At 47.5% G+C, this 23,466-nt stretch overlaps 1 protein-coding gene and 1 long non-coding RNA gene across 2 annotated transcripts; both read right to left on the bottom strand.

Moving 5' to 3' along the window:
* Positions 1-11,488: 11,488 nt before the first annotated feature.
* LOC120684546 lies at positions 11,489-12,294 on the bottom strand. Its single transcript, XR_005679343.1, has 2 exons — positions 11,918-12,294; positions 11,489-11,837 (listed from the first exon to the last, which is right to left on the bottom strand). It is a non-coding gene; the product is annotated as an uncharacterized LOC120684546 (long non-coding RNA).
* A 7,552-nt stretch (positions 12,295-19,846) lies between these two features.
* LOC120686014 (aspartic proteinase nepenthesin-1-like) lies at positions 19,847-21,193 on the bottom strand. The gene has a single exon (XM_039968174.1). The coding sequence runs from the start codon at positions 21,191-21,193 to the stop codon at positions 19,847-19,849; it is 1,347 nt and encodes a 448-aa protein (XP_039824108.1).
* Positions 21,194-23,466: the final 2,273 nt, after the last annotated feature.

The following is a 23,466-nucleotide window of genomic DNA, read 5'->3' on the forward strand; positions in this document are numbered from 1 at the left end:
CAAAGGGCAGGTTTCAGAGTTAAGGGTACACTGAAAAACTGTTGTACAGCTGCTTAACTTATATTTTGTTTGTGCTCATTTGTTTATGCTTGTGCCAAGGTTTCACACAGTTTAAAAATGAAGTACAGCTCATATAGCCAAGCTCCAGCATACTAATCTGGTTAATTTTGGTACTAAGTTTAACGAGATCATTGCACAAATTTTGGGTTCCAAAGTTTTCCTCTAATATATCTATGGTTAATTGATTTGGAGATGAGACAAGAAGAGCTTTACCTGGGATTGGGCGAAGAGGATTGTGTCGTAGGGGCAGAATCCCAATGGCAGGAGATGGAGCCGGCGTGGTGGTGGGCCCAATCTGGATGGCAGCAGACGAGCCGACCTCACGGAGGGCTCAAGTCCGGCAGAAGGCGGGCCGGCGCCGTTTCCGGCGGAGCGCAGGGCGTTGGGGCGGCGTCGGGGCGGCCACAGGACGAGGTTCTGCCGGCACGGCGTCGGGCTGTGCGGCCGGCACGGCGTGCCGGGCCGGGGAGGTCGACGACAACGCGCGGCAGCGCACGCGGGCGAGGGACAGCCAGGGATCCACGCGCGGCCGGGGACGGGGGCGGCGGCGCACGCGGGCAAGCGAGCCGGGGACAGGGGCGGCGGCCGGGGATCACGCGACGTCGATCTGAATTATGTGAAGTGTGGGAGAGAAGGGGATTTATGGGGGAGTGCTCGGTTAGTGCCGGTTAGCCTTACCAGCCGGCACTAACGTGCCCTCTGTGACGTCATCTGGCCAAGTTAGTGCCGGCTAGTAATTCTAGCCGGCACTAACGTGCGTACGTTAGTGCCGGCTCAAATTACCAGCCGGCACTAACGTGCGTATGTTAGTGCCGGCTAGAATTACTAGCCGACACTAACTTGTCCCACCTGGCGGGAACCAAAATTTGCCCGCCCCAATTCTCTTTTACGCAAAATTTTTAATATTAGTAAATTTATTCGTAATAGGCTTAATAATTAGATTAATAAAATAAAAATTGATATGTTAATTTTTTAAGTATATTGTTAATTATATCTACACAATAATAATAGTAATTGAAGTAAATGAACGAATATGCTTGCATTATCAATTATGTGTAGTTTATAGGGTTTATATGTATATATGCTTCTATTATTCGTAATAAATCGAAAACATTTCATTTTTATCCATGCAAAAATATTCAAAAAACTTTTCAATAATAGCCTATACAATGATGTAATCAATTCGCAAATTACTTGATTATTTGTTTGTAATTTAATATTTCAACGCTTCTAGTAATGCAAAATTAGTGAAAGTAAATAATATTTATACCATGCAAAAATATAATATTATTTGAAGATGATATTGTGTCCTAATTGCACGAATAGTATCGAGAATTGAGATAAATACGATACGGTGTGTTACATTACATCACTTAATGAGAAAATACAATATATAATTTATATAAAACTACTACTCATTATCATTATCTACTGCAACATTGATAATCTTCCTTTTGACGAAAGTGCCTTGCGCGTGACCACGGCATAAGTAAGGCATGTCCTCTTTGGATAAGAGGATGATGGGCTCAACGTCAACTGAGAATGGAGAAAGGTCATCAATCTGGTCATAATCTTCCGAATTGTCCGAAATATCCTCAACTCCAACAACTTTTCTTTTTCCTGGAAGAACTATGTGCCGTTTTGGCTCATTTCCAGCCTTGTCTACTTCAGGCGTCTTATCTGACTTCTTCTTCGATTTGGTCGACATGTCCTTCACATAGAACACTTGTGTCACATCCTTGGCTAGAACGAATGGTTCATCTTTATATCCAATCTTTTTAAAGTCAACTATGGTCATCCCATACCGATCCTTCGTTACGCCTCCTCCAGCCACCCATTCGCAATGAAATAGAGGGACAACTATGGGTCCATATTCAAGTTCCCATATCTCCTCTATGACACCATAGTAATTGTTCTTTTCTCTATTACTGTTTACTATACACATACGGACACCACTGTTTTGGTTGGTGATTTTTTTGTTTTGAGCTCTCGTGTAAAATGTATACCCATTGATTTCGTACCCTTGGTATTACTGGACGGTGATTGATGGTCCCCTAGCAAGCCATTGAAGTTCTTGATCAACTGTGTTGTTGCCCAATAATTTTCGTCTGAACCAGCCGTCAAAAGTTTTTATATGTTGGCGTGTAATCCAAGCACGATTCTTCTGTGGATTTTCAGACTGTATAATATTCATGTGCTCGTCAATATATGGAGCCACCTTGGATGAATTCTGAAGAACCGTGAAGTTCGCTTGGCTGAATTCACTACAAGGGATGTTCACATTATATTTCTTTCCTAGTGTGCCTTTTCCCTTTAGTCGCCCCTCATGGTGTGACACAGGGAGCCCAATCGGATTGAGATCAGGAAGATAGTCAACGCAAAACTCAATGACCTCCTCTGTTCCATAACCCTTAGCAATGCATCCTTTTGGCGCGAGAACGTTTATGCACGTACTTCTTTAATACTGCCATGAATCTCTCGAAAGGGAACATATTGTATAGAAAAACAGGACCTAGGATAGTTATTTCTGTCACAATATGAACTAGAAGGTGTGTCATAATGTTGAAGAAGGAAGGTGGGAAGACCATCTCGAAGCTGACAAGACATTCGACAATGTCTTTCTGCAGATTTATTAGATTATTTGGATTAATTGCTTTTTGTGAAATTTCATTCATGAATGCACAAAGCTTTACAACTGCCAATCTCACATTTTCCGGTAGAACACCCCTCAGTATAACCGGAAGTAATTGTGTCATCAGGACGTGGCAGTCATGGGACTTCAAGTTTTGGATTTTCTTCTCTTTCACATCTATTATGCCCTGTATATTTGAGGAGTATCCAGACGGGACCTTGATACTGTTCAAGCAATCGAACATACTTTCCTTCTCTTCTTTGCTCAGATTATAGCTGGGAGGTTTTAAATAGTGGCATCCTTTGTCTCTCTTCTCGGGTTGCAAGCCTTGTCATCCAGCTAGCTGCTGCATGTCGCGCCTTGCTTCCAATGTGTCTTTTGACTTACCATACACTCCCAGGAAGCCTAGTAGGTTCACGCAAAGATTCTTCGACAGATACATCACATCAATTGCGTTGCGAACCTGTAAGACTTGCCAATAAGGTAGGTTCCACAATATAGACTTCTTCTTCCACATTGGAACATGTCACTGGTCATCCTTGGGAACAGGTTGGCTACCGGGACCCTTTCCAAATACTACCTTCACATCCTTGATCATCGAGAACACATGCTTTCCATTACGGAACAGAGGTTTAGGACGAGTTTCGGGCTCTCCTTTGAAATGCTTCCCTTCGGTTCTTAGGGGGTGATCAGTAGAAAGGAATTGGCGATGGCCCATGTATACGCACTTCTTACAGTGTTTCAAATAAATGCTATCGGTCTCATCATAACAGTGAGTGCAGGCCATGTATCCCATGTTCGACTGTCCCGAAAGTTTTGCAAGTACAGGCCAATCATTGATGCATACAAAAAGCAAAGCTCGGAGGTTGAAGGACTTCTGTTTATACTCATCCCACACACGTACACCTTCTTCTTTCTAGAGTAGTAAGAGATCATCCATCAAGGGTTGCAGGAACATATCAATGTCGTTGCCAGATTCTTTTAGCCCTTCTATAAGCACCGGCATCATGATGAACTTACGCTTCAGGCACAACCAAGGAGGAAGGTTGAACATACATAGGGTCACGGGCCATGTACTATGAGCACTGCCAAACTCACCGTACGGATTCATTCAATCCGCACTTAGAGCAAATCTTATATTCCTTGGGTCGTTGTCAAATTGAGGATACTCTCGGTTAAGGTTTCTCCACTGGGATCCATCTACTGGGTGTCTGATCATGTGATCCTCCTTACGGTCTTCTTTGTGCCACCGCATCAACTTAGCGTTATCCTTGTTTTTGAAAAAGCGCTTTAGACGTGGTATTATAGGGAAGTACCACACCAACTTTGCGGGAACTCTCTTCTTTACCGGTTGCCCATCAACATCACCTGGATCAACTCGCCTGATCTTATACCGCAATGCGCTGCAAACAGGACAAGCTTCCAAGTTCTCGTATTCGCCGCGATACAGGATGCAGTCGTTAGGACATGCGTGAATCTTTTGCACGTCCAATCCAAGAGGGCAAACCATCTTTTTAGCTTCGTATGTTGTTGACGGCAGTTCATTACCCTCAGGAAGCATGTTCTTTACAATCTTTAATAGCTCACCAAATCCCTTATCGGTGACACCATTAGTTGCCTTCCATTTCAGCATCTCCAGTGTGGTACCCAACTTCTTTTGCTCCGGTTTGCAACGAGGGAACAACGGCCTTTTGTGATCCTCCAACATCTTCTCGAATTTTAATGCCTCCTTCACAGTCTCACTATCTTTCTGTGCATCAAGCAATGCCTGACCTAGCTCGTCAGGTGGCTCCTCTTGTGTAACATTTGCTTCACCCTCGTCCATTGGTTCATCTTGAAAGCCACCTGCTTCATGAACCCATGCCCAATCTGGAAGGTTGTTATCATCATCGGCATCTTCTTCATTATCTTCCATCATAACTCCAACTTCGCCATGCTTGGTCCAAAGGATATAGTTACTCATGAATCCATTCAAGGCCAGGTGATTCCATAGAGTATCTCTTTTCCGGAATTCCTTTTTATTTTCGCAAACACTGCATGGACAACAAATTAAACCCTTTGGCGACCTATTTGCCATTGCCGCCTTGAGAAAAGAATCTAAACCCTGAATCCACGCCGAGGTGCTCCGGCTGCCGTGCATCCATTGCCGGTCCATCTGTAATTAATTACCGTATAAAAATAAAAATCAATTCTACATATCTCAAAACAAGTTACTATGAAGTAATTCGAAAAAATTTGTAAATGTGTCATAGGCCACCTATCTAGTAAACCTAAAGTAAATAGCAAAATAAATTGGCACAATAACATATACACATGTCACCATGAAATAATTCGAAAAAATCATTCTAAATGTGTGATAGTCAAACTATATAGTAAACCTTCTCTAAAAAACAACAAATAATTCTACCTTGCTCAAATTAATGAACAAATTGATAAATCATGTTCATTTTCCCACATCCTTAAAATCCTTAAAATTTTGCATAATAACATATAGACATGTCTCCGTGAAATAATTCAAAAAAATTAATCTAAATGTGTCATACTCAAACTATCTAGTAATCCTTCTCTAAAACACAACAAATCAATTCTATTTTGCTCAAATTAATGAACAAATTGAAAAATTATGCTCATTGTTCCTCAACCTTAAAATCACTATTTTCTTTACCTAGAAAGCATGAAACGAAAGAATAAACACCGTTAAAGAAGAGTGGAAGAAGCTGCTAACCTTTGGTGCACTTGGATGGCTGAAATCCTCACAAATTTTGGAGAAAATGGGCAGCACCTCCCCTCTAACACGCCCTGGGAGAGAGGAGAAGCTCGGCCAAATGGATGAGTCGGGCTGGGGAAGAAGAGGGGAGCCAGTATATAGGGGGCAACTTAGTGCCGGCCAGTAATTTGAGCCGGCACAAACTGTCGACGGTTAGTGTCGGCTGAAACCTTAAGCCGGCACTAACCTGCACCATGCCAAGTGAGTGCCGGCTGGGAAGTCCAGCCGACACTAAATTGGCTGCTGACTGTTAGGGGTGGGCCGCTGACAGTTGGGGGTGACACTTTAGTGCCGGCTGGGGAGTCTAGCCGGCACTAACGTGATCGTCGTGTACTGTACATGCACGTTAGTGCCGGCTCCTGCTGACCGGCACTAAACTGCTGGTACCGATAAGCGTTTCTCCAACAGTGTGAGCAAGTTTGGATTGTGGTGTCTTTTGGGTTTGGAAATGATTGGAACGGAGGTAGAACTTTTTAGGTTACCATACGCGCATTGCTACCATCGACATAGTAAATCTGGACAAAACTGGGATATGACGATGTTCCTTGATTAACGGTGAACACAATGCATGCATTGTTGTCATCGACATAGCTAGGTAATCTCCGAAAGGGGGATATTACTGATGTTCCTCGCTACAAGAAAAACGACCTCTCATCCCTGCATATTATCACCAGTCATAATTTGGTTCGGTACTAAAGGTAGTACGGAGCCATTTTAGTCGGCTCCAAATTTGAAAGCCTGCGGAGCCATTTTAGAACCGGGTGGTACTAAAAGGATGACATTTAGTACCGGTTGGTGTCTTGACCCGATACTAAAATAGCTTGGCCACTTATTAGTACTGGTCAATAACACTACCCGGTACTAAAGGGTAAAATTTAGTACCAGGTGGTATCATGACTCAGTACTAAATGGTTCTCCATGGGTTACTTCAAAAAGCAAGTATCTCACACTCAGTCACATATGATACATATGGGTTATGACCTGCTACACATGAGGCCGGAGGTTATGGGTTCAAATACTCACGGCCAAGCACGCGTATTTACGCGTAAAAAAATCACGTGACTTGCCACCGGTGAAAAAAATACGTGTGTGCGGGCCTCCCGGCGGTTCAACAATTTTTTTTCTTTATTTTTGGTACCGTACGTGTGTGCGGGCCTCCCGGCGGTTCAACAATTTTTTTTCTTTATTTTTGGTACCGGCTGGCATCTTATCTAGTATTTTTGGTAGCGGTGCCTTAAACAATGTCGAACAAAGTGCATGCATTTCTATCAATGACATCGTTAATCTCAAGAGATATGTTGATGTTTCTTAACTAATTGTGAACAAAATGTGAGGCAAGCTACGCAAATGTGAGTGCTCGCAGAGTAAATTTCCTCAATGCTATTAGAGTTACCTGGATCCTTTGAGTGCCATTGAAATTCCACTTCCCCTTACTGCCACTCACCACTACAAAATTCCATTAACCACGACCTTTTAAAACAGATCAATTGGATCAGAACCCGTCGCGCCTCCTCGTTGCCATCGATCGCTAGCTGCTAGTGGATTCGCCTCCTCGTTGCCATCGATCGCTAGCTGCTAGTGGATTCCTGTGACTAATTAAAAATCACCCACCAATACCATTATAAAAAATTAAATCTAAAATATCAATTTTTTTAAGGAAATCTAAAATAACATTTAGCTATGTATAAGTTACATATTAGTATTTGACTAACAAATGGAGCCTCCATGTTCCATTTCAAGGTCTAAAAATTACCATGTTAATAGGAGAAAAATAGAAAAAGTAAAGATTACTCACCACTACCACTATGATAAAAATTACCCTAAAATACCCCTGTGCCTAATTAAAAATGACCCACCAATGCCATTGTGAAAAATTAAGTCTAAAATATCATTTAGCATTCAACAATTATTCAATCGACATAAAAAGAAAATAAAAATAATTATATGTAGAATATTATTAAAGCTCAGCAAAGGAAACTGTTATTGTAGTAGACTATATTTGAATTACTTTAACCAGCACTAAAGTATAATTTACGATAACAAGGAGGGTGTTGTATGATAACAAATAATATAATTGTTTCTTAAAATAGTAAAAATACAACAACTATAAAATTTTTAAATCTACTAGCCGTGCAAATGTGCGGGTCATAGTCTAGTTTTATCCATCCAAAAAGACCTAGAACAATCTGGTTTGATAATTAAAATTTTACTACCCAAATAAACCAGACGGTAATAAGCACCGAGCAAACATCAACATCGGGGAACAGAGGCAGTAGCGCAGATCTGACATGGGAACATAGTGTTTGCTCGTGCAGTCGTGCCTACCGCCGTACCGCGACATTGACGGCGAAGTCGAGTCTTCCCCGGTTCCTGGACCTCTCACTCCATCGGCATCTTGCACGGATGGGCCGGGAACGCGTCGCTAGCTGCCCACCTCTGCCGTTGCCCATGCTCAGATCAGATATCATCGCTGGCTGCCGAAGAGGAGGCGAAGAGGTCGCGCCAGCCAGCACAAGCTACATTATTTTACTTGTCCTGGAACTTTTCACACCACCAAGGCAGCAGATGTGTTTTGAAAAGCAAAGTCGCCATTTCCATCACTTCGGATCTTTCTTTTTTTTGACTGCTGAAAAGTGAAAACATGCATCTTCGTGAAGCCATTTCTAATCAAGGATCTTTGGGTTCACTTTTCCTTGCTCCGAAGCAATTTTCCTTTCGCTCAAACCAAATCTGTTCACAGGTGAGCGAGCGAGGTGCCTTGCCAACCACGAGCAACAGAAGCGTGAGTGAGTGGCCTGGGGGGCATCAACGAATGGCTTTTTCAAGTGTCCTGCAATGGTGGGAAGAGTGGCAGCTCCGCATCCTCGTCCTCAGCAGCCTCGCCATTCAGCTCTTCCTGTTGACTCGCCAAGTCCAGAGTAAGTTCCTCTTCCCAGCATGGTTCAAGGCTTGCATCCGGCTCGTGTACATCGCCAGCGAGCCTGTGACCGTAAACGCACTCGCCACACTCTTGAACCGTCAAAAGAAGCAGGTCGCTGACCGATTCCGTTCATGTAAGTCGCGAGCTGGAGTTGCTTTGGGCTCCTATCCTTCTGACGCACCTCGGAGGGCTCAACATACCCTGCTACAACATCGAAGACAATGAGCAATGGGGGCATCACGTCATGGTTGCAGTGACTCAGGTAATTATCATAGTCGTCGTATCTTTGCGAATCTTCTACTCACTCTATTCCAAAATATAGATCGTTTTGACAAATAAATATACATAATTTTTACTATACATCTAGACATAATGTTGAAAGGATCATGGCCCAAGAAAAGGGGTTGAATTGGGATTTTTTTCAAATTTCTACCAAGTCCTTAGCCTAGACTAGTGTTGCCCAATCTACAAAAGTTGATCCTATCAACTAGAGCACACTAGCATCATCATTCTAGGTAGGATAACATACTAACATGTTCATCTTCCTTAGAGTTGATCACACTAACAAATATGCAATCTAGTCAACCGAACCACACTAGAATGATAAATTTCTAGACAAGAGCTAACAAGCAAGAGTCTAAGCAAGTACAAGAGATATGAAATGCTAGTAAGGTAAATGAGAGGGACACGAGACAACCGGATATTTTTCCGTGGTATCGAGGAGTTGACGCCCCCCCTAATCCACGTTGGAGCACCCACTAAGGGTATCGCTCCCTTGTATCACCAAGAAGCAGGTCTTCACTAAGAATGCTCTTTCTCCATCTCCGGAATGGAGAGCTTCACACCATATACAATCACCTTCTCTTGGGGCTCCCACAATCTCCAAGAGCTCACCAAGAGACACCCGATCACCAAGATCGTCTAGGTGCCGTCAAACACCAAGAGTAACAAGCTCTCAAGGCTTCACTTGACCCTCACTAAGATGATCCTAAGCACTAGCACACTTGCTACTCAAGGAATGGTTGATTTCTTCAAGTTGGATCACTTGCAATCACTAGATCTTCATTCAATGGCTCCAAACACTTCTCTCTTCTTCTTTAGGGTGGCCTCAGGTATTCAATGCATCAAAGGCAACATAAATGAGCCAGGGGGTCGACTTATATAGAGTGGAGAGGCACCCCTAGCCGTTAGGAACATTCTGCAGAAAAGTCGCATGCACCGGATAGACCGAAGCTATAGCACCGGTGTATCCAGTCACACTGAATCCAAATAGTAGCCGTTGACATCTGAATCAGTGCACAGTCTGTCAGAGATGCACCGGTGCATGTTCCTAGGAGGCACCGGTGTATCCGGTGCTGAAGAGTTTCCTTGAAATCCAACTGCATAGCCTCTGATCAATGACTATGTGAATGCACCGGTGCATGTTCTCAAGCCACCGGTGTATCCAGTGAAGTAGAGAAGTTTTTGACCCGAGTTACATACTCTCTGGTGAATGACTCTGTGAATAGACCGGTTCTTGTCATAGGGTCACTGGTGTATCCGGTGATACAGAGGTTTTCTTCACCCGAGCCCTGCTGCTTTGTCCGGATGCACCGGAGCCATTGCACCGGTGTAACCGGTTGCCATCGGATGGACCGGTGCTTAGGCACCGTTGTGTCCGGTGCAACTGATTCTGCCTGTTTTCAGCTGAGTTGATTTTGAGTTGCTTCTTTCTTCGACCTTTTGTTCTTCCAAGTGTTTTCTTGAGTTATTTTGAGTTGTCTTGGACTAAATTGAGCAAGTATGCGTTGTTTCTAAGGCCATATCAACTTGAGTCAAGCTACTAACCCGAGAATCCTTCTTGATAGTACGATCACTAACTTAAATCTATAAAACTCAAACTAAATCAAGTGTCCTTTATCTCCTTGTGACACTTGAAACTAGAATAGTCCTTGATCTTGAAAATTGAGTCCGTGAATCGTTTGATCATGAATTTTGAGGGGTCTCCTTTCACATTTCATATGAGACATAACTCGCAAAGATTATTTCCTTCAAAACACATGTTAGTCGCATACGGTCGTCATTAATCACCGAAACTTACCGATTGCATCTATGGGCCTAGATGCACTTCAAATGTTTACCAAGATGTATAGTAAAAACTATGTATTTAGATTGCCAAAACGAAGTGTAATTTGGAACGGAGGGAGTAACTTCTTCGTCACTTGGCACTGTTGCCGCTTGCCGCGCATGGTCATTGTTGCCTGATCTTTCTAATTTGGGTTCTCCGATCCACTTCACTGTCAGGTCAGCGTGGCTCTCTACGTGTTCTGGTCGTGGTGGCCAGCATCAGCTGACAACAAGATGCTATCGGCTGCAACTGTTTTGGTTTTCATGATTTCATCCCTGGGATTCTCAAATGCATTGTGAATTGGTTTTCATGATTTCATCCCTGGGATTCTCAAATGCATTGTGAAGCCCTGGGCTGCTAGTAGCGCCAGGTTTAGCAGCCTACAAAGTGCAAGCCAGCCCTTCGGACAATCCAGGAGAGAACGGCCTCGAAGCATATCTGTACTGTGTGAGGGTTACGCTTACAGTCGCCAAGATCTCAGGGTTACGCTTGTGCTGCTGTACGGCACTCTTGTGCTCGAACTCACTTCCGGCCTCCTCGACATGTGGAACTGGAAATCAAGCTGGCCTGATATCCTTCCCCAGCACAGTGTTCTGGGTTACCTAGCCTCTAGCACAAGGCGCCCCATGTCGACGAGAATCGCCGAATTGTTACGGAGCAGGGACTTGCTGTACCAACAATGGAGCACTATGCCAGAATCGCACAAAGATGACACAGTATTTGGCGACGCTAATTTGAACCGCTCACCAAAATACTTTTGGTGACGCGCCCGAATTACCCGCGTCACCTATGTACTAGCTACAACCCAGAAACCTGAAAACACGTCACCTATATCGGGTAATCGGAGACTGGTAGAACAAACGCGTCACCAAAAATGACCTCAACAATAGGTGCCGCGTTTTTTCAACTAGCGTCTCCGATAGTGTTCGTATAAGGTGATGCGAATTTAAATGTACGCGTCTCCGATAATGTACTCCACGCTGGTGACACGATGCTTATGCATCCGCGTCTCCAATAAGCGCGTCATCCGTAGCTATCTGCCTCTAATAATAAGAGTATCTCCAAGAGTCTCTTTAAAACATTAGCTAAATTTACAGATTTTATCTCCTTTGTAAAAATAGAAACTTGTATAAAAAGATGGGCTATCCAACAGACTATGTATGGATCTTGACTATGCATATTCAAAAGTGCTTGACTGGACTGGATCGCTGGCACCCAAAACTTCCGGGGGTTTTTACGTAAAAGTTACAAGACACGTGAATATTGAAAACCATTATAGGATTGTCTAGGGGCTTGAATGAAAAAGCTTGGGACTTCTCCCATGGCGAGCAGCTCTGGACGGTGAGGTCGCCTGCGATTCAGTGGGCAAAGGGCTCGGACAGGTAGGGGAATATAAAGAGAAAAGTGAGAGGGTCACGGGGAGGATCTCACCATCGGCAGATGTGGACGGTGGTGGCCGGAATTCGGCCCGCCGGGGGCTGCTCCCGGGCTTCACGCGGTGGAGCGCTTCCAATGGCCAATCGACGACGGCAACCGGCTGATGAGGTGCGTCTTGGCTCGGCGGTGCTCCTGGTGGCGTCAGTTTCGTCCGGCGGCCTCCAGACAATGCAAATCGACGAGGCAGGCGATGGCGAGGATGGCACGGTGCGGGAGCGGCGTGGGGATGGCGCGGGGACGGCGAGGACGGCACGGCACGAGGACGGTGACGATGGCACTGCACGGGAGCAGCGCGAGGACGGCGACGACGGGCGTGACCGCGTGGGGCGAGAGCGGCGAGGGATGGGCGCGGGCCACGGGCGCGAGGATGGGAGGGCGCTGTGGGAAGAGAAATCCGCGCGGGAGGAGGGGATGGCGAGGTCTAATGTCCCCTCTCAGACAGAGCTCGCTTCTCGTCTAAGAGCATCTCCAACACATTATCCAAATCATACTCTTTATATTGCTATATAGCTATCTATTTAGCTAACTTTCACTCTCTATTTGTCCATGATTTCCAACAGACTACTATATACTCTTCTTTCCCGTCCTCCCGTCCGCCTGCTCCGCAGCCCAGTGTCACCCGCTCCGTCGCCTGTTCCGCCGCAAGTGAGCTCCGCCACCGCGCGCAAGCCCTGCCTGCCGCGCGCGAGCTCCGCTGCCGGTGTGGCCGGGCCAAGGGCCGCCGCCGCGTGCGCTCCACCGCGCGCGAGCTCCACCGCCGCCGCCGAGGGCTGCCGCCGCGAGCTGGACGGGGCGAGGTGGAGCCGGCCAGCGCGGTCGCCGCCGCCGCCGAGGGCCGCCGTCATCGCAACCTTGCCTTGCCTGCTCCTCTCCGTGCTCTCTCCTCGACTCCTCTGCGCCTCCCGCCGCTAGTGAGGCCCACGCCTCTGACGTGCCTGCCCTGTCCTCCCCGCGCCGCGCCCGCCCTGTCCTCCGCGCCGTCCTCTGCTTGCCGCGCCCGCGTTGCCCTCTGTACCGGCCTAGTCTCGCCACGCCCGCCCCGTCCTCCTCCACGCCCGCCTCGGCCTGCACCGCGCAGGACGACGGGGGGACACTGGCGTCGCGAGACGGGCCCAGGCTCAAGGGCGGCTCGACGGGGGTGGCACGGCCGGAGCGCAAGGGCGGAAGGCTGTAGGAGGATGGGGCCCGCACCCATCGAAAGATATGGCGAGCGGAGTCCGTCGGGTTTTCCGACGAGCGAGGAGCCCTGGATATCGAGCGCGATGGCGAGCGGAGGTAGATGCCGAGACTGTTGGAACGGGATTTTATCGCTCTTTTGCTCTTTTTAGCGATCTCATCTGAGATAGCGTGGCTGTTGGAGATGCTCTAACTCTCGCTCTCTTTCGCGTCCACACCCCTCCTCTATCTCGCGCACGCCGCCGGCGCCGCTGTCGCCCTTTGCACGGTCGCCGACGCCTCCCAGTGCAGATCCTCCCCACTCTTGCCCTTAGCACCACTAGCTGGGCAGCTCCTTCGTTCCCTTCTCTCACCTTTCAGCCTCGCCGGATCCGCCCCGATCCAGGAAATCGTGGTGTGAGGGAGGACCAGATGAGGAGCGGTGGCGCCTGCGGAGGAGTAGGAGCAGGCTAGCGGCTGGAGGAAGCGGGGGATGGGGAGGCGGTGGCGGCGGGAACTGGTGGAGGAGCTGCTCGGCGGCGACGAAGGAGCAGCGGCTGCATCTCGGTGTTGAGCCGCTCCTCGAGAGCCACCTGGGATTCGCCCCCTACACCAACGGGGAGCGGCGCCTGGGGTGGTTCGTCACCTCCTCGCTAGTGAGTTCGATCTCGATTTCTCTGTCCCTCTTCGTTGCAGCTGTTCTGGGTCGAGTCTCAAATGGGGCTCGATTGGGGATTAGAGGCAGAGCTACGTAATGCAGTGATCTGCGGTTGGAGTTGAATTGGAAGTTCGTGAAAATGGGGTCAAAATTAGTAGAAATCAGCAGATAATCAAGAGATTCATAGCTTTTACTTTCTATTTTGCAAAGTGCCTCCGTGAGTGAGCTACGATAGAGTTCATGGATTTGTTTTTTTAATGCATCTCCTTTCTATTGCCTTTCTGAATCTTGTTTGCGATATTTCAAAAACTAAAGTCATGTATGAAACCTGCAGGCTACTGAGGACAACAGAGTTGCAACATTATTTATTTCTACTCAAGGTCGCCTGGTAGAGCAACTCTAGACACAAATTTATTTGCACTTCTGAATTATTGCGCAACTCTGAATGTTCATGATTTTAGGCACAAAGATGAGTAATAGTCTAATCTTGTCCTTCTGGATGGGGGAGTGTTTAGATGGTGGTGGGTTCATAATTTGTAGGAACCAGCTCTATGACTGTTTCACTCTCCACCTAGACATGTTCCTCCCTTGTTAATTATTAAACACCTATCTGTCGAGCTGATACTTCTATGTATATCATGTATGCAGGAGTTGTTCATATCATTTTCAATAGTGTACATCTCATGCAACATCTGATTACTCTTGAGTTTAATTGTTAGACTTGGATCCAGTTCAGTTAGATTACTCTTCCAATCATTAGTGAAGAGGAAGGGGGTGCATTTTTACAACATAGGATAGCGATGGGAAGAGAAGAGAAGGTGAAGTATGTACTGTAAGCTAAGTAGTTCTAGTAGTATTCTAAATAGTTGAATGACATTTTTTTGTTGCATGAAAATTTGATGAACGGTGTGCTGATGTATGTAACGGATAAAACATGTGTATTTGAGATGTATATATGTGTATTTGTGATGTATGCATGTATGTGTGATCAGAGGAGGAACTTTCATTTTTTGTACGCATGTATGTGTGCTGATGTATGTAACTGATAAACTTGTCACCTATTTTTCTTTTTTTTTGTTAATAATTCATCATCGGATACGCTAGTTGCCAATCCGCGTCTCCAATGACCCAACATCGGAGACGCGGGAGTAGTAAGGCGCGTCACTGTTAACCATTATAGGTGATGCGGATAATTAAGAAACGCGTCTCCGATAAGAGGTTATTGGTGACGCTAGAAATCTGCGTCACCAATGTAATTCACATCGGTGACAAAAATTTGGTGATGCTATTTTTTTCGTCTCCAATTAGAGTTTTTTCGCGTCTCCAATGAGGATTTCTGGCATACTGGAGCCCGAAACCCTGCCGCACGCTCGTCCCAGCACATTACAGAATTGGTCTGCCAATATATCAAGTTTTGATGGAGCATGTACATAGTGGATATAGATAGATACAGGGCGTTCATTGATACGAAGGGCCACTTGACACTCATGTGCAACCGTTGGGCTTGGGTAGCATTGTTTGGAGTGCACTTCGAGAGGCCATTCGAAGAGAAAATTCTGATTTGGCATATAGCCACGGACTTGTGCTTTTACCTTAGGGGCACATCTTCCGAGCACATATGTGCTCATCAGTGCAGAGAGGTTTCAAACTACATGATGCATATGCTTGTTAGGGATGCAAACGGGGCGGGCTTTGCCGCTAACCCACTGGGCAAACCCGCACCGCGTGCTCGTGAAACGCCGCATATCAGCCCGCGATAGTGAAGCGGGTCCGCGCGGCCAGCCCGCGAGAGCTAGTAGCCTGGCCGCCGCCTCCTCCTTCCTGGGTGGCGTGGCCCCCTGAGGCCGTAAGCTCTCCCGCGTGAAGGGAGAGCAGAGGCCGCCTCCCCCTCGCTCTTCCAAGACCGCGCACGTGTTGACGAGCAGGCCGTCGGCGGTGGCCTCGACCTCGAGCGTCTCCCGTCGCTGCCTCTTCAGGCCCGGCGTGTGGAAGAACCCGAGCGACGTCGCCCTGTTGACGACCGCGCACACCGGGAAGTCCGGCACCTCGAACGGCTCGGGAGCAGACCTGTGGATCTCGCGTCCCTCGCCCGCACGGCATCCTCCTCCTTCCTTGTCGACGCAGCCCCCTCTTCTCCTTCCTCGCCGGCGAGCCCTCCGCGGCCGCGCCGCTCTGATCCGCCCCTCTACGCCCCACGCCGCTCTGCTCCGGACGTCGGCGCAGGTAAGTTGGCCTTTCCTCCACCAAATCTGGCGATTGCTTGGTCATCGGAGATGGCGCTGTGAGGCTTTTGCTTTGCTCCATCTCTGCGTTGAGGTGGGAGCTTCCAGTGTTACCCAATGGTTGAGTCTGGCAACGGTGGAGTCTGGTTTCCGGCCGTCGGCTGCCATGCGCCAGAGGGGAGACGTCTTGCGGCTAAAATGCTGGAGGTCTTGTTGGTCACCTTGGTTGAGCTTCTGTCCTTCCGGTTGTGCTTCTTCTCCAACTCCGACAGAACCAGAGGAGGTGCGATGTGTAGGAGATGCGTGAGTGAGGATCCAAGGAGTGCAAAGTCAAATTCTATGTTCGTTCGGGTACTTTTTGTAATTTTGCACATTTACTATTTGGAGAATGTGTGCTAAGGTTTTGGTTGTAATTTGTACCTTCACCAGGGTGCTGTCTGTAAAATCCTGGTTCTCTTTATGAATGGCATTGGCACCTAGGCGGTTTTCTCTGCTACTAGATTGCTAGCCTGAGCGGTCTTGTCCGCAAAAATGTGCGGCGCTATGCGGGCTGCAGCAAGCGCCCGCGTGACAGGTTGCGGACGTGGGGCAGGCAGCCGCATCCACCCCGCTTGCATCCATAATGCTTGTTGCTTATCCTGACATGCTAATGGTTGGAATTAGGAAGGATCCGGTCACAAATGTTTATAACGAGATTCATCGCTTTTGTCGGTTCCAAGTGGCGCATCCCGATGAACGGGGACTTGCGCGTCAGATATTTGAGTCCACAGGTCATGACCGGGAGTCGTTGATCATTCAACGATCAATAGATGTTGCTAGAGTGCTGATGAATCAAGATCATACTGAAGAGCAGATGTGGGTCGTCATCCTAGGTGTGTGGGTGGAGATGCTCTGCTTCTCTGCGGGTTCAGGCAGAGGGTGCCAAAAGCATTGGTGCTGGTGTGGAGTACATGTCCTATGTCTGGCTTCTTCTGTCATATGCAGGGATGGAGACTCTGCCAGAGAGGCTTCAGAGAAATGAGCCAATTCCGGCGCTTAAGATTGGAGGCGAAATCTACTACATGCCGCCTTTGCGAAGACGCGGGTCTTGTGACAGAGGAAGAAAACTCTGCTTTTCCATCGACCACCCAAGACACGGATCATGTCAAACAAGAAAATGTAGTTGATTCATCGACCTCCCAACGCGAAGGCAATGGCTCGGAGATTGAGATTGTTGTTTCATAGTAAGAACCTGCCCTTTCTTTATTTTTCTTCTCTTTGTGATGGCGCCTCCGTGTTTTTTTCTTTCTTCATTTGCTACTTCTTGTTGCCATGTGTTGGTGCCTTGGTGGTGTTCTGAACAATCACACTTCTGTTGTACTAGTCTACTACAAGTTATATAATGTCCCTGAAGGACTCGTTGTTGGCACTTGGCAGGTTGGTATGCCCATTGCAGCATACATGTATCGTTGTTTTTTCTCTCTCAAACATGGCCAACCCCTGTTCATCTGCTCTCTGTGACTTATGTTGTAATTAACAACAAAAGTCTCTAACTCTTTTGGCAAGGAAGCTAAAACCAAATGGACAACAAAAGCACTTGGGAGCTCCATTTCCATAGGCTTTAACTTAGAAGCCGTATTGCTCATCTTCAATATGTGCTCTCATATGCTACCACCAGTGTACTTGTTGTTGACTAACCTCTGAATCAGCTTATGAGCATAAGCTTTTGAAGGGACAGTAAACTGACTCTCCACTTTCTTTAAGTACTCACTAGCAGTGGGACAATCTGGGATTGCTCCCCTTATACTATCTATGATCGAACTCTTGATCACCATCAAACACTTGCGGTTTGATGAGACCCACTTTGATTTTTCAAAATCATGCTTCATCAGGCGTGTAGCATGATCTCCTTGCCGAGCTTGCCATTGGGCATCGATCTCGTTCTGAGCCCTTACCGGTGATACAAGATCTGTGGGACACGGTGAGGTGAGTTCTAAGTCTATGTCTAACTGTGCAAGTGCAACCTCCAACTTCTGAGCCCATATACCATAGTTGGATCCATCAAACAGTGGTACATTGTTTATATAATTCATTGCATTAGACCATTTGTTCCTGAAAAAAAATCAAATAAAGTGAGAACCTCAATATAATAATAATAATAATAATAGCATATCTCAATTAATATTGATCAAAATAAAGACATACAATCAACTTGCTACAGTAATTCTAAAATCATGGTTGGGCAGAAATAGAATAAATGCATAGAAACTTTGCTGAATAAAATTACATATTGCTATTACCAACAGTGTTTTGAAAATAACAATATTATAATTGACTACAAAACATGAATGAACTTGCTCCTCTAATTAAAATGTCTCGTTGGTTCTAAATTAATTAGAGGATAAACTTAAACTTAGCAGCGAAAACATAAAAAAATCCTTATTAAATTCTTATTTAGAAGCATTTCACTAAACTCATCTACTCTCTAAAAAGTTAAACATGTTGGTGCAAAATTAATTAGAGATAAAAACTAGGCTTAAAAAAAGAAAATGCTTCTGAAAAGAATAAAACTAAATCTCTTTATCAACTCTGCTTGTGGCCCGGCTAGCAAAATCGGCCTGAGGCCCAACTCGCGCGTGGTGCTCCCCCGTGCCCAGGCCGCAACCTAAGTCTGGGCTGGAAATCTAGTCCACGCCTGGATCCCACCTAGGTTGAAAGTCGCCCGCTGGCTGTGGGCCGCTCCTGGCCGTCCATCGCGATTGATGGTCGAGCACGCGTTTTGAGGGGACAAAACCCGCATCAGTCGGAGCTCTCCCCCAAACCCTAATGCCATTTACCTCCTCCTTCCTCTTTCTTCTCTCCCAAGTAGTGGTGGCCGGTGTGGCTCGCCCGAGGAGGAGGCGCCACTGCGGGCCCCGTCACCGGTGTGCGCGCTCACCTTGGTGCGAGCATGCCACCATCGAGCGGTCTTGCTTCGGTGCCCGAGCCCACGCGCTGAACGGTGGTTTGGGTCTTCTTCCCATGCGGAGGCGGTGGTGCGCCGGTGAGCCGGCGCCTCGGGCTGGCTTTCCCATGCAGTGATGGCCGGCAGTGGCAGCGGCGAGACAAGGTAGGTCCCGCCAGCCCTTGCTCTTTCTAGGGTTAGGGTTTCGAATTTCATTCTTCGATTTGAATCGAATTCGGATCTTTCTTCTTCTAAGCTCTTTCCCCCAACTTGATCTACTCAATAGATCGGCGAGTGATATAATTGTTAAAACTAATAGTTTGTCTAGGTATAGATCAGTGGGTAATACTTGACTAACTTGAGTACACAACATGAGTCTTTACATCTAAGAGAGAGAGAGGGGGGGTAGAGGGGAAAGCACAGACTGTATGAGGAGGGCCTCAGCGTTGTTGGCTATATCGGAGTAGTCGGTGCATCGGAGTCAGAGATGATGGTGGCACGGCGCGGGGGCGGCGGAGTGGTGATGCAGAGACGGTGAGGCGTCGAGGCACGGTGGCGGCGACACTTCCCGTCGCTACAGCGCTCGTACAGATAGGATCAGTAGTTGTAGGTGGGTTTGGTGGATATGGTGAAACTCAGCTTCTGTGCCCCCAGCCCCCACCCTTGCTTTTATATGGCGCTATGCGACCGGGGCCGCAACCATGAGTTGATTATGCACCCCGATCAGGACGCGAGAGAAGGGTCTGACTCGGTTGTTGGACTGAGTTGGTGGAGATCAACCTAACAGAAACAAGTCATGCATGCCCAAGAAAGTACATCATCATTTAAAGTGTGCAAGAAACCTTCCTTTTAATAAAAACGTGCTCATCCACGGTTACAAAAAAAAAGTGTGAAGTAACACAAACAGCAAGGATTGAAGTATTGAAATCAAAGGATTCAGAAAACTCGACTATACGCTCCTGACTTCAGAGCTTACTACAGTCGGTTGGAACGAACGACAACTGGCCTACGGTGATGTCATACAGCATCTGAATGTTCTGCTGCTGGAAGTTCCCGAGCACGGAAACCGACGACGCCGTCCCGGCAATGCTCAGGCAGAACGCCGCCTCCTCTTGGTTGAAGGACATGTAGTTGTCCCTGCGCAGCCTCATGTCCGCACCGCCGGCGAAGTGTAGCACCATGTCCGGCATGTCCGGGAGCCGCTGCGCGCCGGGCGGGGCCGAGAAACAAGGGCTGTCCAGGCTGGAGGCGTTCGCCACCGGCTGGCCGAGCGCGCCGGCCACGCTGCCGACGACCGCCCTGAAGGCGCTCTCGACGAGGACGGTGAAGGTGGTGCCGGAGTCCACGATCATCCCACCGTAGCCGTCGGCGCGAAGGTCGAAGGTGCCGTTCGGGATCGGCAGGCGCGCGCCGCCGAGCGAGATGCCCTCCAGGGAGACGAAGTACCACGAGGGGAACCGGGGGTTCTGCACGAGCGGCGTCGACTGCGCCGCGGCGGCGCCGGGGGCCAGCTCGGCGAGGGAGCCGAACAGGACCGGGCTGCCAAGGCTGGTGTTGAAGAAGTCGGTGAGGCAGTAGGAGAACCTGCCGACCCCGAGCTGCGCCACGAGCGACAGGCTCCCCCGGCCCAGGCCGACCGTGCCGGTGGAGTTGTACGAGAGGCCGCCGTTGTCGACGCCGCAGCCGAACGCGATGCCGCCGACGGAGACGGCGGCGCCGTAGCCGGCGCCGAAGGTGAGCGTCTCCGCGCCCATGACGCCGGCGGAGTAGGCGCCGTCGCCGTAGACGTAGCGGTACCTGCACGGCGCGGCGGCGGAGCAGTTCCGGCGCCACACGGGCAGGCACGCAGCGCTGGCGCAGGTCGCCGGGGAGAAGCTGGACGAGGCGGCGGGGTCGTAGACCGGCGTGTCCTGCGCGAAGCAGAGCTTGCAGGGCTGGCACTGCGTCCAGGTGAGGTCGCTGCCGGTGTCGGCGAGCGCGACGAACGGCACCGGCGGCGTCCCGATGGCGAGCTCCATGAGGTACTCGGCCTGGCCCGACCGGAGCCTGGTGGGACGGGTGTCTGAGCTGGAGGACATCGTGGAGTAGGAGTGACCTGGTAGCATCATGCCGGCGCGGTGGCGGCTCCGGTGCGCGGCGCGGCGCAGGAGCTCGGCACTGGTGTAGCCACCTTTGGAGTCGACGTGGGTGAGCGTGAAGCGGTAGCCGGACGGCGGCGGCGCCGCCGCCGATGAGCAGCTGAGCAGTGAGGCAAGTGGCAAGAGTAAGGTCGTCAGGACTTGCATGGGAATGGGACCCATGGATCTGACCATGACCGGCATGGATGACTGATGCAAAGCTCTAGCTAGATTTCTAATGGAAGCTACTATACGTACTAGCTAGATTGGGTTGAAGCAAGAGTTGATCGAGTCGAACGAAACTTGCAAGTCTCTTTTTATAGGAGAGTCATTCTGCTATGGACAGTGATGACGTACTAGATGTCATCAGCAGCAGCGTAACAATTGGCTCTAACTGCTCAACCCCTACTACTTGGGAGTTGGGACGACTCCTCTGGAGTAGTAGTTTCTAAACCTGATACCGCCATGTGTCCTAGGACAAGGACACTATAATTATGTAACTCGAATTGTCTGTAGTCCTTGTTGTAAATGTTTTGGCCTTAGCTTGAGCCGGCCTTATATATATATATATATATATATATATATATATATATATATATATATATATATATATATATATATATATATATATATATATATATATATATATATATATATATATATATATATATATACACACACACACACAGCACCATGAGGTGCAAGCTGTTCCAATCAATTCTTACATGGTACTAGTGTCTAGAGCTGTTGTCCTCTGGGACGCTATGACAGTACACCAACTGCCTCCTAATATAAGAAGCTGTAAGAGGTGAAATAAATTTGAACAAAAGGAGATATGTTGAGAGTAAGATTCAGCCCATGTATACATATAGCATAAATGATCGTGTTTGCTCGAAGATGAAAAGGAATTCCAGCAAAAAAAAAAGAAACTATAAATACCCAACGCGTTCTTCTAGACGATGAAAACTGACCCAACTACCTGTTTGCACGTCACAGGCCGTGACGGCCCATTCTAAACCAACTCTTCTCCATTTGCGAAGCCCACCACCAGGTATGGTAGACTGAAGCCCGAGTAAGTAATCATTTCCAGGGGCATAAAAAAACTTTCGGTTCGTCGAAAAAATAATAAACTTAAGTTTTATTTTTATAAATAATTCCCGGTGCTTGATATTCGCATAATAGTAGACTAGGTCACTACTGCAGCACATTGTCGGTGCTAGCTAATCAGCGAGCGCTAGGAGGGCTTCCAGCGCCCGATTTCAGGCAGCAGGTTTATTTTCTTTTTTATGAAGATTTTTTCTTCATAATTTTGTTGAAAAGGTACAATTTCTAAATACAATTTTACATATAATTTTTTACAAGATAAATTTGCATCATAACTTTACGATACATAATCTTTTAGCACAACTTTTTCGATATATACAATTTTAATGCATAGTTTTTTTTCTAGATAATTATGGAGGCTAATACACAACATGTATGATGTTATCTTTATCGGGAAGATTTCTCGTAAAAAAATTTACACACAAGTTCATCACACAACTTCTGAGTATAATCTTGGCATTAGCTTTTAGTACGAATTTTATAAATAGTTGTCAAGAGAACTTCATCACATAAAATAGAACGTAAAAAGAGAAAATCTGAAAAAGAAAAGAAATGATAGCATTTGCACCACGTAATGGAGAAAAAAAAGTAGAAATAAAAAAAACAACGTAATACGTGGAAAGTCACGTGGGTGGCTGGGGACAGCTCCATGGTAGCTGTGGCGTGGCGCGTAAGGAGGCGTCCTAACGGGGGCATTCTAGTTTACGGGCGGCCGTAAGTTGGGAGTCGTACGATTGATTTTCCGACCATTTTTTTTCTCTTTTTTAGTAATTTTTTTGTCGTTTTCTGATTAAAAAAAATTCAAGGGAAAAATCTAGAGGCGAGAAAATTTTGGAAGAAAAAAATTTAAGAAACAAACTTAAAGAAAAATGATGAGAAAACTTTTACATTCAAAACAAAAAAGGTCAGAGAGCCGCCGCACCGCCTCCCCGCCGTGTGCCGCTCCGCCACTGGAGAGCCAGCCGTCGTGCCGCCGGAGGGAGGCAAGAGGTGCGGCGACTGAGGGGGAGGGAGGCCGCGGCGGGGCCGGCCGGACCCAGGCGGGGTGCGCCAGAGAGGAAAAATGAAGAAAAGAAAGGGGAAGAGGAGAAGGAGCAGGGAGTGCTTGGGAAAAAATGAGAAGGGGAAGGAGCAATCGGGTCCACCTTATTGCGCTGGGGAGTCGGTCGAGTAGACCGTGAGTTTGGAACCTCATGGTCGACTGTAGAATCAGCATTGAGCCGCGCGATTGTAGATTTAGCTTCTCGCACATTGTCCATGCTGGCTTAAAACCTCATCTTAGTGGTTATAGAGCTAGCATAACCATGCCCATGCGAATACGCGGCACGTATCTGTGCTGGGGTATTACAAGTTAAGGAATTTGC

Source organism: Panicum virgatum, chromosome 8N (genome assembly GCF_016808335.1).
Source record: "Panicum virgatum strain AP13 chromosome 8N, P.virgatum_v5, whole genome shotgun sequence".
Lineage (NCBI taxonomy): Eukaryota > Viridiplantae > Streptophyta > Magnoliopsida > Poales > Poaceae > Panicum > Panicum virgatum.

What these genes read in the sequence shown, in the direction of transcription:
- LOC120686014 (XM_039968174.1), bottom strand. Translation starts at nt 21,193, where the DNA reads ATGGTCAGATCCATGGGTCCCATTCCCATGCAAGTCCTGACGACCTTA.